Source organism: Anarhichas minor, unplaced genomic scaffold, assembly GCF_050575085.1.
Source record: "Anarhichas minor isolate MPS153535 unplaced genomic scaffold, ASM5057508v1 ptg000002l, whole genome shotgun sequence".
Classification (NCBI taxonomy): Eukaryota; Metazoa; Chordata; class Actinopteri; order Perciformes; family Anarhichadidae; genus Anarhichas; species Anarhichas minor.
Genome location: NW_027466448.1, coordinates 7,352,148 through 7,365,508, shown reverse-complemented (window position 1 = coordinate 7,365,508; position 13,361 = coordinate 7,352,148). Strand labels below are relative to the sequence as shown.

General features: G+C 40.1%; 1 protein-coding gene across 1 annotated transcript in view; it reads left to right on the top strand.

Moving 5' to 3' along the window:
- The window catches only part of hcn1 (hyperpolarization activated cyclic nucleotide-gated potassium channel 1), a 58,184-nt gene extending 48,193 nt beyond the window's left edge, over positions 1-9,991 (top strand). Inside the window, exons 7-9 of the mRNA XM_076087619.1 lie at positions 1,940-2,104; positions 8,748-8,869; positions 8,987-9,991. Of these exons, the coding sequence (XP_075943734.1) occupies positions 1,940-2,104; positions 8,748-8,869; positions 8,987-9,859 (1,160 nt within the window). The 3' untranslated portion in view covers positions 9,860-9,991. The remainder of the gene's footprint in view (positions 1-1,939; positions 2,105-8,747; positions 8,870-8,986) is intronic.
- Positions 9,992-13,361: the final 3,370 nt, after the last annotated feature.

Genomic DNA, 13,361 nt, shown 5'->3' with positions numbered 1-13,361 from the left:
TACATAGTTTCTCCTAAAAAAAATAAAGAAACTGTGTGATTTTTGTGTGATATCCTCACAGGCGACAAAGGATAGAATTGTGGTTATTTTTTTACTGTATTATTGTCCAATTTGACGTGTTTACCGCCAATAAAACTTTTAGAACACGCTTATTCTCCTTCTTGTTAAAGGTCGATGGGAAGATTGATACCACTCTGAAGTGTGTACGCCGAATATGCAACTTGTTAGTTTAGCATAAAGACTAGCAGCAGGAGGAAACAGCTAGCCGGGCTCTATCCAAACGTTAAAAAACAAGCTGCCTACCAGCCAATTAATTATCACCGTACATCCCATTGTCAGGTAATACTTTTACCTCTGGATGTAACTATGCAGGCTCGTGAATCGAACCCCTCGCTACCTGCCTTTGTGTCTGCCTCTGTTTCTCCACCATTAGTGAAATTACATTTAACAAGACAAAGGTTTTTCTTTCTCCCTCTCCGTCTCCTTTTTTTTTTTGCATCTTCCTGTGTTAACAGAGGTACCACTTAAAGGGAGCTTTTCTTTCCCACCATAACAGCACTAACACCTTATTTACACCCACAGCTTGAGAGTGTTGCTCTCACATCTTGTGCACACGCTCTGCGCTCTATTTTCACGACAGCTCATGGCGCGGCCAAGTCATCACGACAAGTTAACATTTAATCGAGATGGAAGTTGTGCTGTAGATTGGAAAAGAAGGGCAAATGTGGGTGGAGGTTGAGCGGTGTCGGTGGTTGAACGAAAGCTAAGGGAAGTCGATGCTTAGAAGACGGCTTTTGTTTTACAAGCTTATAAAGAGAAGAGAAGATGTAGGCTGAAGGAATGGGGGGGTGGCTGGATAGACTTTCTGCCTTGTGTCAATGATTCATGAAGACACGGAGGAGATAAGGCGCTGTGAATGTCAGGTTTTTACCAACCCCCTATCACCTACAGTAGCACACATATTCATGTATTTACTGCTAGTTAGGTGAGGAAGTTCAGATTGGTTTGCACGTCTTTAACAGCACAGAGAGAACACAGATATCAGAAGTAAAACATATCTTTTGGTCATTTTTATTCTTCGGTCCCTTTGCTTTAGAATGTATCAAACAGCATGACATTCACCCTTAACATGAGTTCATGCAATCGTCCAATTGCTCTCTAGTACTTTAGCGACTGCAAGCAATAATAAGCGTCCTACTAAGTGAAAGTGATGTGACTCTTGATTTATTAGCTACTATACATTTACTCAAGCACTCTACTTAATTACAGCTTTGAGGTACCTTACGTATTAGTATTTCCACTTCATCCTACTTTTTACTTCTACTCCACTACATTTCAGAGGCAAAATGTGTAATTTTTACTCCATAAATCTGAGAGTTATAATCACCAGTTGTTTTTATTGTGACCTCCCGGAGAAAAGCAGTTTCTAATTGGACCCCCTCCGGTTTCAGATGTCTCTGAGCTCTGAGGTGGTTTCATTTATTTGTAAAATGATCCAATATTTCACATAAACAATGCATTTTTTGAATGCATACAAATTTACGTGGCAGATTTTCAGCCCCATTAATCATCTCATGACCCTTTGGAAGGGCACGCCCCCAGGGTTGATTACCACAGGGCTAAACGACCAGTGATGCTCAGACTTTTCATTTTTTGTAAAGCTGACTACTGTATGGTGTTATGGGACCATTAGCTCTCTGCAGAATGAGGAATTATCTTAGTATAATGCAGGTGACAGCACCGCTGATGGGCTTCTCATTTTTATGTACATTCACATTCTGCTCCTGTACCCTTTTGTACTCGAGATTCATCTGTATGGTAATCTGCGCTGCAATTGCTGGGCTGATTCCCTTTCTGTCCCTCTGCACTCTTTTTTTTGTTTTGTTTCCCTGCTCTCACTCTCTGTCCTCCCTTGTCTCTCCGTGTTCCCGCCACACAGAGATCTGTCTGCTCACCAAGGGCAGACGAACGGCGAGCGTGCGTGCAGACACCTACTGTCGACTCTTCTCCCTCTCTGTCGATCATTTCAATGAGGTGCTGGAGGAGTACCCCATGATGCGACGCGCTTTCGAAACGGTCGCCATCGACCGATTGGACCGCATCGGTAAGACCTGCCTACATCTAATTCCTGTCCTGTCTGATTGGTCGAATCTCTTGCCTGTCATCGTGCCTTGTTGTCTTGTCTTTATCAGTATTTGTTTGCCTTCTTTCTTCATCACAGCATTGTGTCTGCCATCTTGTGCTGCATGACTTGTATGCTATCTTGTTTTTTTTCCTGTTGTTGTTTTTTACTTCCGTCTCTTTCTTTGTCTTAAATAACATTAAAGAGAATTTGTTGTAACCAGCATTAATCCTTCCAACGAACCAAAGTAGAGTTTTGTGGTTGGATTAACTGGAAGGCAGTGCATGTCGCTGTCCGGGAGGGAGTCACTTCGCCCCCTCGTTGGTTTGGTGTTGACCCCCCCGCTGGATGTCAGCGAGTGGATGGACGCTAACCTCACATGCATGCGTGTCTGGCCCTCTTTCCACTCATCTGCACTCCTGGGTATGAGCAGCACCCCACCCCATATCAGAGTTCTCCAAATCAACCAGACCCTGTAAAAACAAAGAGCAGGGCCAGGTGACATCAGGGATTCATTCAGCTCCTCGTCAACAATGCTTCCTTATATTCACTGTCTGATTGGTAGAAGAACCTGGCCTTGACAGATTAGAGTTGAAATAGGATAAGTGATAATGGTTCAGACACACATATATTTCTTACAGTTAAAAAAGGGGCACATGTATGGAATACAAACAGGGCAATAATTGGTTGCATTGACCCTTATGTTTTCCAACTCCTTCGTCAAATGTGTTCAGTCTGCTCTAATACTTTAATTGAAACTAAGACACCGACAAATCAAACTTGTGGAGGATAATGTGAAAGTGTTGTCCACAACGGAAGTAGTAGAACGTATGTCTTTGTCATCGCTTATGTTTTGCTGCATTAGAAATATGTATTTGTTGAAATATAATTTTTCTCCTATATTACTTTTGATATATGAATAAGTTGACAATAATAAAACGGCACGTTTTCACTGTCACATTTAAGTGATAAGAAGGATTTAGCGAGTATACTTTGAGGCTTATTTGCATCGTGTGTTGATATCTCAGATGCTACTGCACATATTTTAAGATCTGGTACCCAACCCCTGTTTATAAGAAAGTAAAATGGCAATTTGTCAAATCCTTAAAAAGGCCGGTGTGAATAGCGCGTGTTTGATTCTTAATTTGGTTTTCTTTGTAGTCGAGGCGCTACAGTAGAGTTTGTACATTACGGCTGCAATGCGTGTGGCAATCCTAATGTTGGCGTGCTACGAATATCTGCCATTAGTGTAGAAGTTTGACTAGTGTATGTCCACCTGTTACAACTAAAAACAAAACTGAAATTAAAATTGCAGGTGGATGCTCTCTAAGTAAATGAATATTAGCTCGTAAGGCAGAAGGTTACTGATGGTGAATAAAATAAAACATTTTTATGTTTTATACAATGCCTCGATCCACCTTCCTCCTTTGTAACACGGAAATATAAAAATTTGATAATGAATTTGATGGCCTATATTATTTCGTATGCAGGAAGAAACGGAATTTGTGAAAGTAGACCACTTTTAAAAATGATATGATTGCTGCTATGCGGACAACCCGAGCAGCTCATCATCAAAAATGATCAAACAAACAAAAACAAACTGTTATGGCTGCCGCCAACGCTAGAGGCCATAATGTTTGGTGCTTTGTTTCCCAATTACATTAACCAGAAAAACAATATCACCTCAATACAAAACTAGAGTTGAATTTGCATAGTGGCAGTGTGCCAATGTTGTCTCATATCGGTGGTTAAAGCTTGCAGTCTGTATCTACTTCTCTATCTGTTATTGTTGTTTTTCTTTGCCATGGCTTTGTATTTGTGTGTTATTTTGCCGGACACAGGCACGTCAATATTGAATTGCTTTGCAACCCTAGTGTTGACTCAACATTGAAATACTGTAGTGTCAGGCAAGTCAGCAACAAGCAATGAGCAACAGATTATGAACAAGGCCGCTCAGAGCCAATCAAGAAAAAACAACCACTGTTACTGTTGAGACAACCTTTTCTCCTCAGAATTACGTTCATATATAATCTGTTTTTAGGGGGGGGAACATGATGGCTCCTGGATGACTGGATTATATCAAATACATCTGTTAAATCATACTAACCTGCAAATTTACATCAAACAAATGAGCTAAATGTTCACCATCAGTGTTCATCCTGCAATGTCTGCTCATGACAACTGACGCAAATGAGACTAGATGGCAGAGTTTCGAGAAAGAATGTGGTCATGTTTCAATTTTTCAAATGACCACACAGATTTTTGGTTTAATACGGGACACAAACCTCCATCTCGAGCTTTGTGCTTTAATCCATTCCGGAAGCCAACGCCCGCACTTCCCCCCCATGTGCTACACGAATGTCCACCTCCTTCTCACATTATAACACTAATAACTAATTGTGAAGAAGCTGCATTTGAACGTAATTCACAGGAGACAAGGTTGCATTATTTTTTGGGCTAGCATAAAATAAAATAATCTTAATTTGCCCTGTGGTGAAGTCCCTTCACAACATGCCTTTTGGCCTCAACAGTCTAAATCTACATTTGCCCTTTTTATGACCAGCTGAGTTAGCTTCACACCAAACGTTACAAAATAAAAGCTGCCCACTCTGACTGACACTGCTCAGAGTGATATAGATTTGACCCATCCTTTCAGACTAACCATCAAGGGGGTTTTGTCTCATACGAGGGAAGATACTCTGTCATGATCCGTGCTGGTTGTATCGTTTCTATATATGAACTGCATTTGGTTACATGCTTGTCTTGCTCTAAAAAGGAAAGAAAAGTAACCATGCTTTGAAACCAATAACGTGTTGCACATTTGACATTATTTTTTATCTATCTAAAAATTATTTGACCAGGAGTCCGTCTTGAGACGAGCACATCTCGTTTTCAAGAGTGTCCTGGCCGACGAGTAGGCATCAGGTAAACACTTTATTCCAATTCCAATATTCGAACAGGGACAAATTGACCTATAAAGGCTTGCTAAATGGATCCGGTCTCAAATTCATCCTCCAAGAGTTTGACCTCTTGCTGGAGGTTTGCATCATCTGTTTAGTTCCTGCATCAGTGACACATAAGTCAAGCCACCCACACCAGTCCTGCAGATGTTTTGATGGACACATTCAAAATGTCAACAACTAAGACAATCAATGAAACAAAAGATAACCCATTCAGTGTCACATGCCATGTTTATTTTTGTAAGAGATCTTCACAGAATAATTAACTGAATTATGACCACATGCTCAGCTCTATTGGTGTGACATTTGTATTTATTCTTTGAACCTTTTGTTCAAAGTAAATTCACAAACAAACTCATGTCTGCAGATTAGTAAACACTTTACTAATGCAATGCCACACACACCTTTTGTTACATGCAGATATCCCATTTCATTATCTATTCATGTTTTCACCAATATAATAAAAACGTTTGTTTCTGATTGTCTGGCTTGAAATATGAATTATGTCTTTTGTGTAAATGACTTGGGGGAAAATTTTAACTTTTCTGACACTAAACAAAAGAAAGTATTTGGACAGAGGTACAGTAATGTCATGTTGACTACATGTGGAGGGCAAACGTTTATGTAATCCATTAAATCACACACATTTACGACACTTAGCCTCTCTAAAATAAGTTCTATCAATAGCCCTCAACAAAAAGTAAAAACATTTCCTGCAGTGACTCATAAAAGAACAATTTATCACAAATTATTTATCAAATTGCCTTAAGAGTCAGAATGAAAAATGTCTCTATAAAGCCTTGAATGCGTCACAAAATGTGTGTATTTTATTTTTTAACAAATACAGCCTTCATTATTTATATGATTTTTGTGGACATTACGATGTTTGTGTTCTGCTCGTTTTTATCTGTTTGTTTGGCTTTCAGAGTTTTACACAAGTATGTTTTTGTTGTCAGATATGGGTTAATTACTCATTATTATTATTTATGGAGATCACATTGATTGGTGATGTATATTGATCTAATATCACTGGTTCCATTGTGCCAGAAAAGAAGAATCACTAACACAATACTGTAATTATGTTATTCTCAAACGGTGACTTGACCCATAGCTGAAACATTTTCTGTTTCAAAGTTTTGTATGTAAAAAAAAAAAAAGAAACATTTATTTACCCATGAGTGATGTTAATGTTTTGTTTACGTTTTTGTTTGTTTGTTTTCATTTTGAGGATACCATTTTTTTTTTTTTTTTTTACAATCTTCTGATAGTGTTTCAAAGTCAGTTCATAGATCAGGTAAAGTGCGTTTTGCAGACATGCTCATAAGTGAGTTCTGGCATTCACTGGGAACGCTGTCCAGGATATTTTGGAAATGAGATAATATACAGTACAAGTTTAAAGTGTTTATTAGGAGATCTGTCTGTAGACATTTGCACTGTAACAAATATATTTTAACGGTCAGAGCAGGCCAGTGTTTTTTATAAAAATAAGGTGTTTATTAGGTACAAATCAAACTCGGGTATCACTATAAGTCTGAGTGTATACAGTATATTCCATAGAAGGACTCTGACATTTACCGTGATGTAGTTTAAGTAGCACTAAAATGTTTCCAGCCTGGCAGCTGGTTAGTTCGTCACATTCTTTAGTTCAGGGCTGATAAAAATGAAATGTATTAAAGTTTAACCTTGACTTAGAATTTTTAAAGTGCCTATAAACCTATTCTACCAAGGTACAATAGACTTCCTCAGCCATTCGGATCATTTTCTCTCCGTTGTTGGAGCTATAATGTAGCGTATGAAATAGCAGCTTTCTGGAGAAGACGTGAAATTAAATGATTATCTTCTTAAAATAACTGACTTAAACGGCCGTTATATTGTTTGATAAGTGTCCATTTATCTTTTGCACACCTTTGACTGAAAGAGAACAGGATAAAATGTCAAAGAGAGATTAGAGGAGGAGAGAAATAAGAAGAAAAGGGGCAGCGGGATGACACGGATGCTTGTTGCCCTGAAATCCTAACGGAAGCCCTTTTTGTCTGACTGCCAGCAAACGTCTCATGTTCTATTTTTGCAGGAATAATAAATATGTGTTGTCCTTCCAATCTACAGAGTTTAACTGCGCCGCCTTTAAAAATGCAATGACGGCAGCCTTGTAAGTGAACAGTAGTGTCATAGTCAGTACGTGGTGCTAGTTTTAGCCTTCAACCCGACCCATAGCGGCTGTTCAATGGCTGCAAAACAAAACATCAATCCTGTCTGATAGCCGAATGCACGGCTTGTTGGCAGCCTTGAGCGGAGAAAGCCGTCCAGAAAATGCTGCTCAACTGTAAACTCGGTGTAGAAGTCTTCTGCCCTCAAGGACGGGGCTTAACGATTGATGGACTGTGGCTAAAGCCTTCAGTCAACTCTGTCTTCTTTACTGACAAATAACGCTTCACAGCCTGTCGATGCACAAGGTCAACAGTAATTGCAGGAAAAACATCCTCTAAACACATTTGTACACAGTCATTCAAAGTAAAGATGTTAAATCTGTATTAGTATCATTGTCAAATGTGGCAATTCTTTCTACAAAAGACCAGTTTCAAGACATCCTTCATGCTTTACCATTTTACCACAGTGTTGCTCCCAAAGCCCCAAAAGTTGGTCTGTGTTTAAAGAAGCCATCCGTCAAGTTTATATTATCTCGGTCTGTGATTTGTGACTGGCTGGGAAAGATTCCCAGGCCTGTGGGCACAAAATGGCCTTTACAGAGCAGAAATTAAGTACTTTTTTTTACTGTATTAAGGGAAATGTTTTATTATTATTTAATTTTGCATACAAATTTATACTAAAGTATAAAAAAAAACTGTATTTTGAACATTTTTAGTCATGAAAACTAATCTAAATCTTCAGTCAATTCCATGCAAGATAACATGGCATTCTGTGGTGAGATGAGTAAAGTTTAGTTTTCCATAAATGTAATTAATGTATAATTATATTCACAATCTGTACCCACTGTGGTAGTGTGTTAGGAATAGATCTGTGTCGCTTTCTTTGCTTGTTTTTATTGTCACTTTGTTTATACTTTTTTATTTTTTTAAAGGTTATTCTAATCGTCCTTGTGGTGTGTTTTAGCAGAGTTGTTATTGTGATTTAAATAGAACGTGGCTTTTAATATTCTTAGTTTAGACTTATTGTCTTTGCTTCGACACAATACTGTCCAGTGACGTGATGTGTGGGTACAACTCATCAGTATTCTTCTGTGTTTCATCGTCAACATCAGCACCTTCACAGTCTACGCTGTCACGTCACACTTTCAGTAATCTTTGTCTCCTCATGTGTCCTTCATTCCTCTCAAACTGTATATTTCCCATAGTCATTACCATTGTGTGTCCTTCACACTTTATATTTAATGTGAGAAAAGTTAGTGGACGTGAAAAGATGCAGCTTGTAAGATTGAAAGACTTTAAATTAGTAGTGAATTCATACATTTAGTGGATGAAGCTCCTCTATTGAAGATGTGGTGACAAAAAAATGCAAAATGCGCTTTCAAATGTGTTTTCTTACTAAAACATACAAGCTGCATCTTTGTTATTACTGTCCTGTATCCTGCCCTCTTCCTGTGGTTTAGGGCAACCAGAGTTTGCCACTGCTGTATGTGCTCACCTCTCCTGACTGCACCCCAACAGGGAAGAAGAACTCCTTGCTGCTGCAGAAGTTCCAGAAGGATCTGAACGCCGGCGTTTTCAACACGCAGGAGAACGAGATATTGAAGCAGATTATCCGTCAGGACAGGGAGATGGTGATGATGGTGGACCGCAAGCAGTCAGTCACCGGGATGAACTCAACGCCAATGTCAGGAAACTCCATCATTAACTCACCTGCCCAGCCTCCCTTCCCCAGTGCCTTCGGCACCAGTCAGCTCCAGCAGTCCTCTGTTCCCCTGACCTACAGTGCTTCAGCTATTGCCAATGCCTCTGCTGCCCGCATGCTGCCAGCCGCTGCCGCTGCTGCGGTGCAGGGGGTCTATTCTGTTCCCAGTCTTTCCCACGGCAGCCTGAATTCACCCTCCATCAATGCACAGGTCCCACTCCAGCAGCAAGGAGCGATCATGTCGCCCTGCTCCTTCACTGCTGCTATGTGTAGTCCGCCCGTGCAGACCCCTCTGGCTAACCGGAGCTTCCAGTACAGCTCGCGCACAGCCTCCCAGCTGTCGCTCATCCAGCAGCCCATCGCTCAGCCGTCCCTCTCCACACAGCAGCAGCAGCAGCTCGCCCAGCTGCCCGCTGCGTTGACTGCGGCCGCAGCCTCTGCAGCGCAGCAGCAGCAGCCGTCTGCTCAGCAGCAGCTGGTCCCTTCACCGCAGCGGGGAGACATCCACAAGACCGCACAGGCTCTGCAGTCGGGCAGCTTGAGTCGAGACATCAGACATTTATCGGCCTCCCAACCGTCATTGCCACATGACACATCTCTGGGGCCCCGAGTGCACCCAGCCTCGGGAGACTCTCTGGCCTCCATCGTGCCGACGGCGGCAGCGATCCAGGGAATGAGTCTGCAGAGCGGCATCCGCACCACAGTGCCCCAGCGAGTCAATTTATTCCGGCAGATGTCGTCAGGAGCTTTGCCCCCGGTGCGCTCGGCCGCGGCGGCAGCAGCAGCGGCAGCGGCAGCGGCGGCGGCAGCAGCATCATCATCATCATCCTCCACCCAGCACAGGGAACCCCCCGGATCTAGGAGAGATTCTGTCCTGAGCAGTACAGAGACTGAGCAAGACAAAATGCGTTTCGCATCAAATTTATGATCCCATTTTTTCCTTTTCATTTTTTAAAGTTTCAATTCATTTTTTAAAATGGAGATACAACAAAAGAGATAAAGATGAGGAACTTCAGCGTTTTTGTTTCTCTCCTATTTTCTTCTAAGATAACCTCATAGAAACCCTGTACATACAATCCCTTGTATTATATTTTAGACACATTGTCTCCCTTAACTTAAGAATGTATATTATACAGATACATCTCTCCTTTCTTTTACGCCATATATATATATATATATATATATATATATATATATATACATATGTATATGTGTGTGTGTATATATATATATATACATATATATACTGTATATATACCGCTGTGTGTATGGGTGTGTAAGAGTGTGTGCGTGCGTGCATGTGACCGTGTCTGTAAAATCCAACTAGAATATTTGGCAATGGCAATTTAAAAGCTGTAGTATAAACATGAGTCTTCCTTTCTGAGAAATATAAAGAATTATATACAATGTATGAAGTTTATTTTTTTTTAATTTATTTTCTTCTTGCGTCCTTTTTTTTTTTTTTTAACTGAAATGCATTGTGAATTCTGACGACTTTTTCTTTCTTTTTGCTTTTTTTTTTTTACCATCGAGGAAGAGAAACTGTATATCTTCTCCTATTAAGCAGCTTTAGGCACCACTGTGGAACAATACATGCAAGCAACTCTGACAAATAATCTCAAAAAGCACACACTCATGAAATGAATCTCATACCAGTTTCCTGAACCCTCATTCCAGAAACCAACACAAGATACGGAACTAAGTGTTATGTCGCTCTCGGCGACAAAATAACTGTATGCTGAGCCACTATATCCCCACAGCGGCTCACGTACAAACCATGACAGTGTTATGGGTCCAAAGGGAATAGATCATAGAAATGCTGCTTTCTTTGTTTATTTTCGAGGAGAATGGAGTGTGGAGAAAGACATGGATGGATGCTGTTGTTTTCTATTTCTAATTTCAGATGGCTGAGATGTTACGTATTGTTGCTTAAAAATTCTGTGTATATTTATAATATTTATAAACTAAAGATTATCACCATTATGCAATAGACTGTGACATAAAGATTACCTATATGTGTGCTGTACATAGTTTTGTAGAACTAGTATTTACAGATACTGTGTGGTGCATTCTCTATCATAACAATGTCTTACTTCTATCAGGAACCTGGATATCATCTATACGCGAAAAAGGTTTAGTGACAAAATACATGTTTCATAAGAGATAAGCAAACCTTAATGCAAAAGCTAGCACGACGTGACGCTGAGAAACGGCCGGTTCGAGGACGAGGAGGGTTTTCTCTGTATTCTATTCGTAGCACTCGTATTGTTTTCACATCAAGCGAACATATATTTACCTACAATACACGACTTCATTTGAAAGTCATCCTATTGAAAGTAAATGTGTCTTTTTCTTATCGCCTCATTTCCCAAAATCTGCAGAAGATCATTTTAAGAATGATTATTATACTACGGTCAGACTGATCATTTTATGAAATGTATTGTTCGGGGACGGAAATTAAGCTTTTTTTGTATTCATCACACTTATTTTTTTTAAATTTGATCTGTTTCTTGAGTAAAACTGTACCGTACGCTGTCGTATCACACTAACTGTAGTTCAAGAGCCTGGCCCGGCGTTTTCAACTCGTATCCAACGCGATCCAGTGACTCAAGTGTGAAGGGGAGACATTCAGAGAATAGAAATGCTGGTTTGCATTAAGGTTTCTTTCTCATGTAAATCCATTATGTGGGCTTAGGTACTCTAAACTGAGCCAGGGAAGCAAGGTCACGCCAGGATATTGTGACTCTATCAAAAAAAAGAGCTATTTTAATCTTGCAATAATAAAAAGTATTTGATGACTTAACTAAAATAGGCCGGCCGTTTTGCGGCTTACAGGCCATTTCCCTACACGCACATTAGATGGTCTCCACAAACAGCGGGTAAAATGCATTCTGCTGTCAGTCGTGCAGAATCACTATTTAGAGTCACAGTTTTCACGGCACCAAACATCCCATCAGTTCAAAGTGACTAAGCCCTCCGAGATGCCGTTTTAAAAAAAAGATTACTAGTCCTCGCTACAGATTGTGTCGATAGTGTACCAATGCAGTCAACCCACCAATGTCATGAAAGCATGCACTGTCACAAATACTTAAAAAGATACTATCTCAAAAATGTTGACGTTAAATGTAATGTTATGTTTTGTTCATTGTCCGTCTGCCTAGACGTTATCTGTGTGTGAACAGGAGCATTGACTTTTCACATGGACATTCTTAAGTATTTGTCCCTAAACTATAGCCATGTTCCATCCTTTCTGTTAAGAGTATGAGCGCGGTGTGTACGCGGGAGGGGAGGGGAGGGGATACTTCTGCACACAACTGCGTGTTCATTCTTACTATACTCTGTGTTCTATGTCTCAGTGTGTTTAGACAGGAAAAGGAGTAAGCAACGATGGCCAAATGTCTCCGTTTATCCAATTGGTATCTTTACTTACAATGTGAACTCCTAGAGGCAGGTTTTTTTTCTAACATTCTCGGTCAAGCTATATAGAATATTTAAAGAGGTCATGTACAGTTAAAATGAAAAAAAAAAAAAGTGCAATCTTTAGCAGTAATATCACGCTCAACGAGACATTTGGAGCACCTTTATACCTTTCGTTGTAGCTAGCCACTGACGTTTGGGTTGAATACTGATGCGTGGAAGGAAACTGGCCAAAGCGAAACATTCTAAGTCATTGTCTTTGTTTTGAATTGCACTTTCTGATTTACGAATAAACAACAAGGTACAGATTCTTTCAGCTAGGTTCGGCGTCGAATGAGTTAGTGAGGGACCAGTATCCCCGGGAATTTGTGCTGCCCTGATCCTGTACGAGGTTCTAAATGAGGGGGGGAGATGTTCCACATCCAACGGAAAGCGCTTAATCGTGAATATGCCATAGTGTATAGGAACTAGTACACAGTCAAGATGGATAGCAGCACTGTTGCTTTGTGCTGTTTTTGATACTTGCCTTTGGAAGGGAGAGCTTCCCATCTATGTGCTTTTTTCACTATTCCAATCACAGCTAACATACCGGAATGGGCATTAATGGTGATGTACAACACAAACTAACAAGCTTACATATTAGCAGTATAGAGACTCTCAACAAACCAGCACATATATTTGTATATTTCTTTTTAGTTTGTTTGTTTTGAGAAAAATAAAGGAAGAGATGCAAAAAGGAACTGAGACTAATAATGCCCAGAGAGGACAAAATGTTGATTTGGTTTTTGATGACCACAAGTTTCATATGTTTACTGATGATATGCGCAGTGGAGAGAGAGAGAGAGAGGCAGACGAGCTGCTCGGTCCTCTTGAACGCCACTCACATGGTCATTGTTCAGCTCATTAATGTAATCCAAGGCTTAGACAAAAGAAAATATCAGTTGGTTACTTGACACAGATGAAAGAAAGATTAAATGTAAACTTTCTTACAACAATATGCAGACAAACAGTGT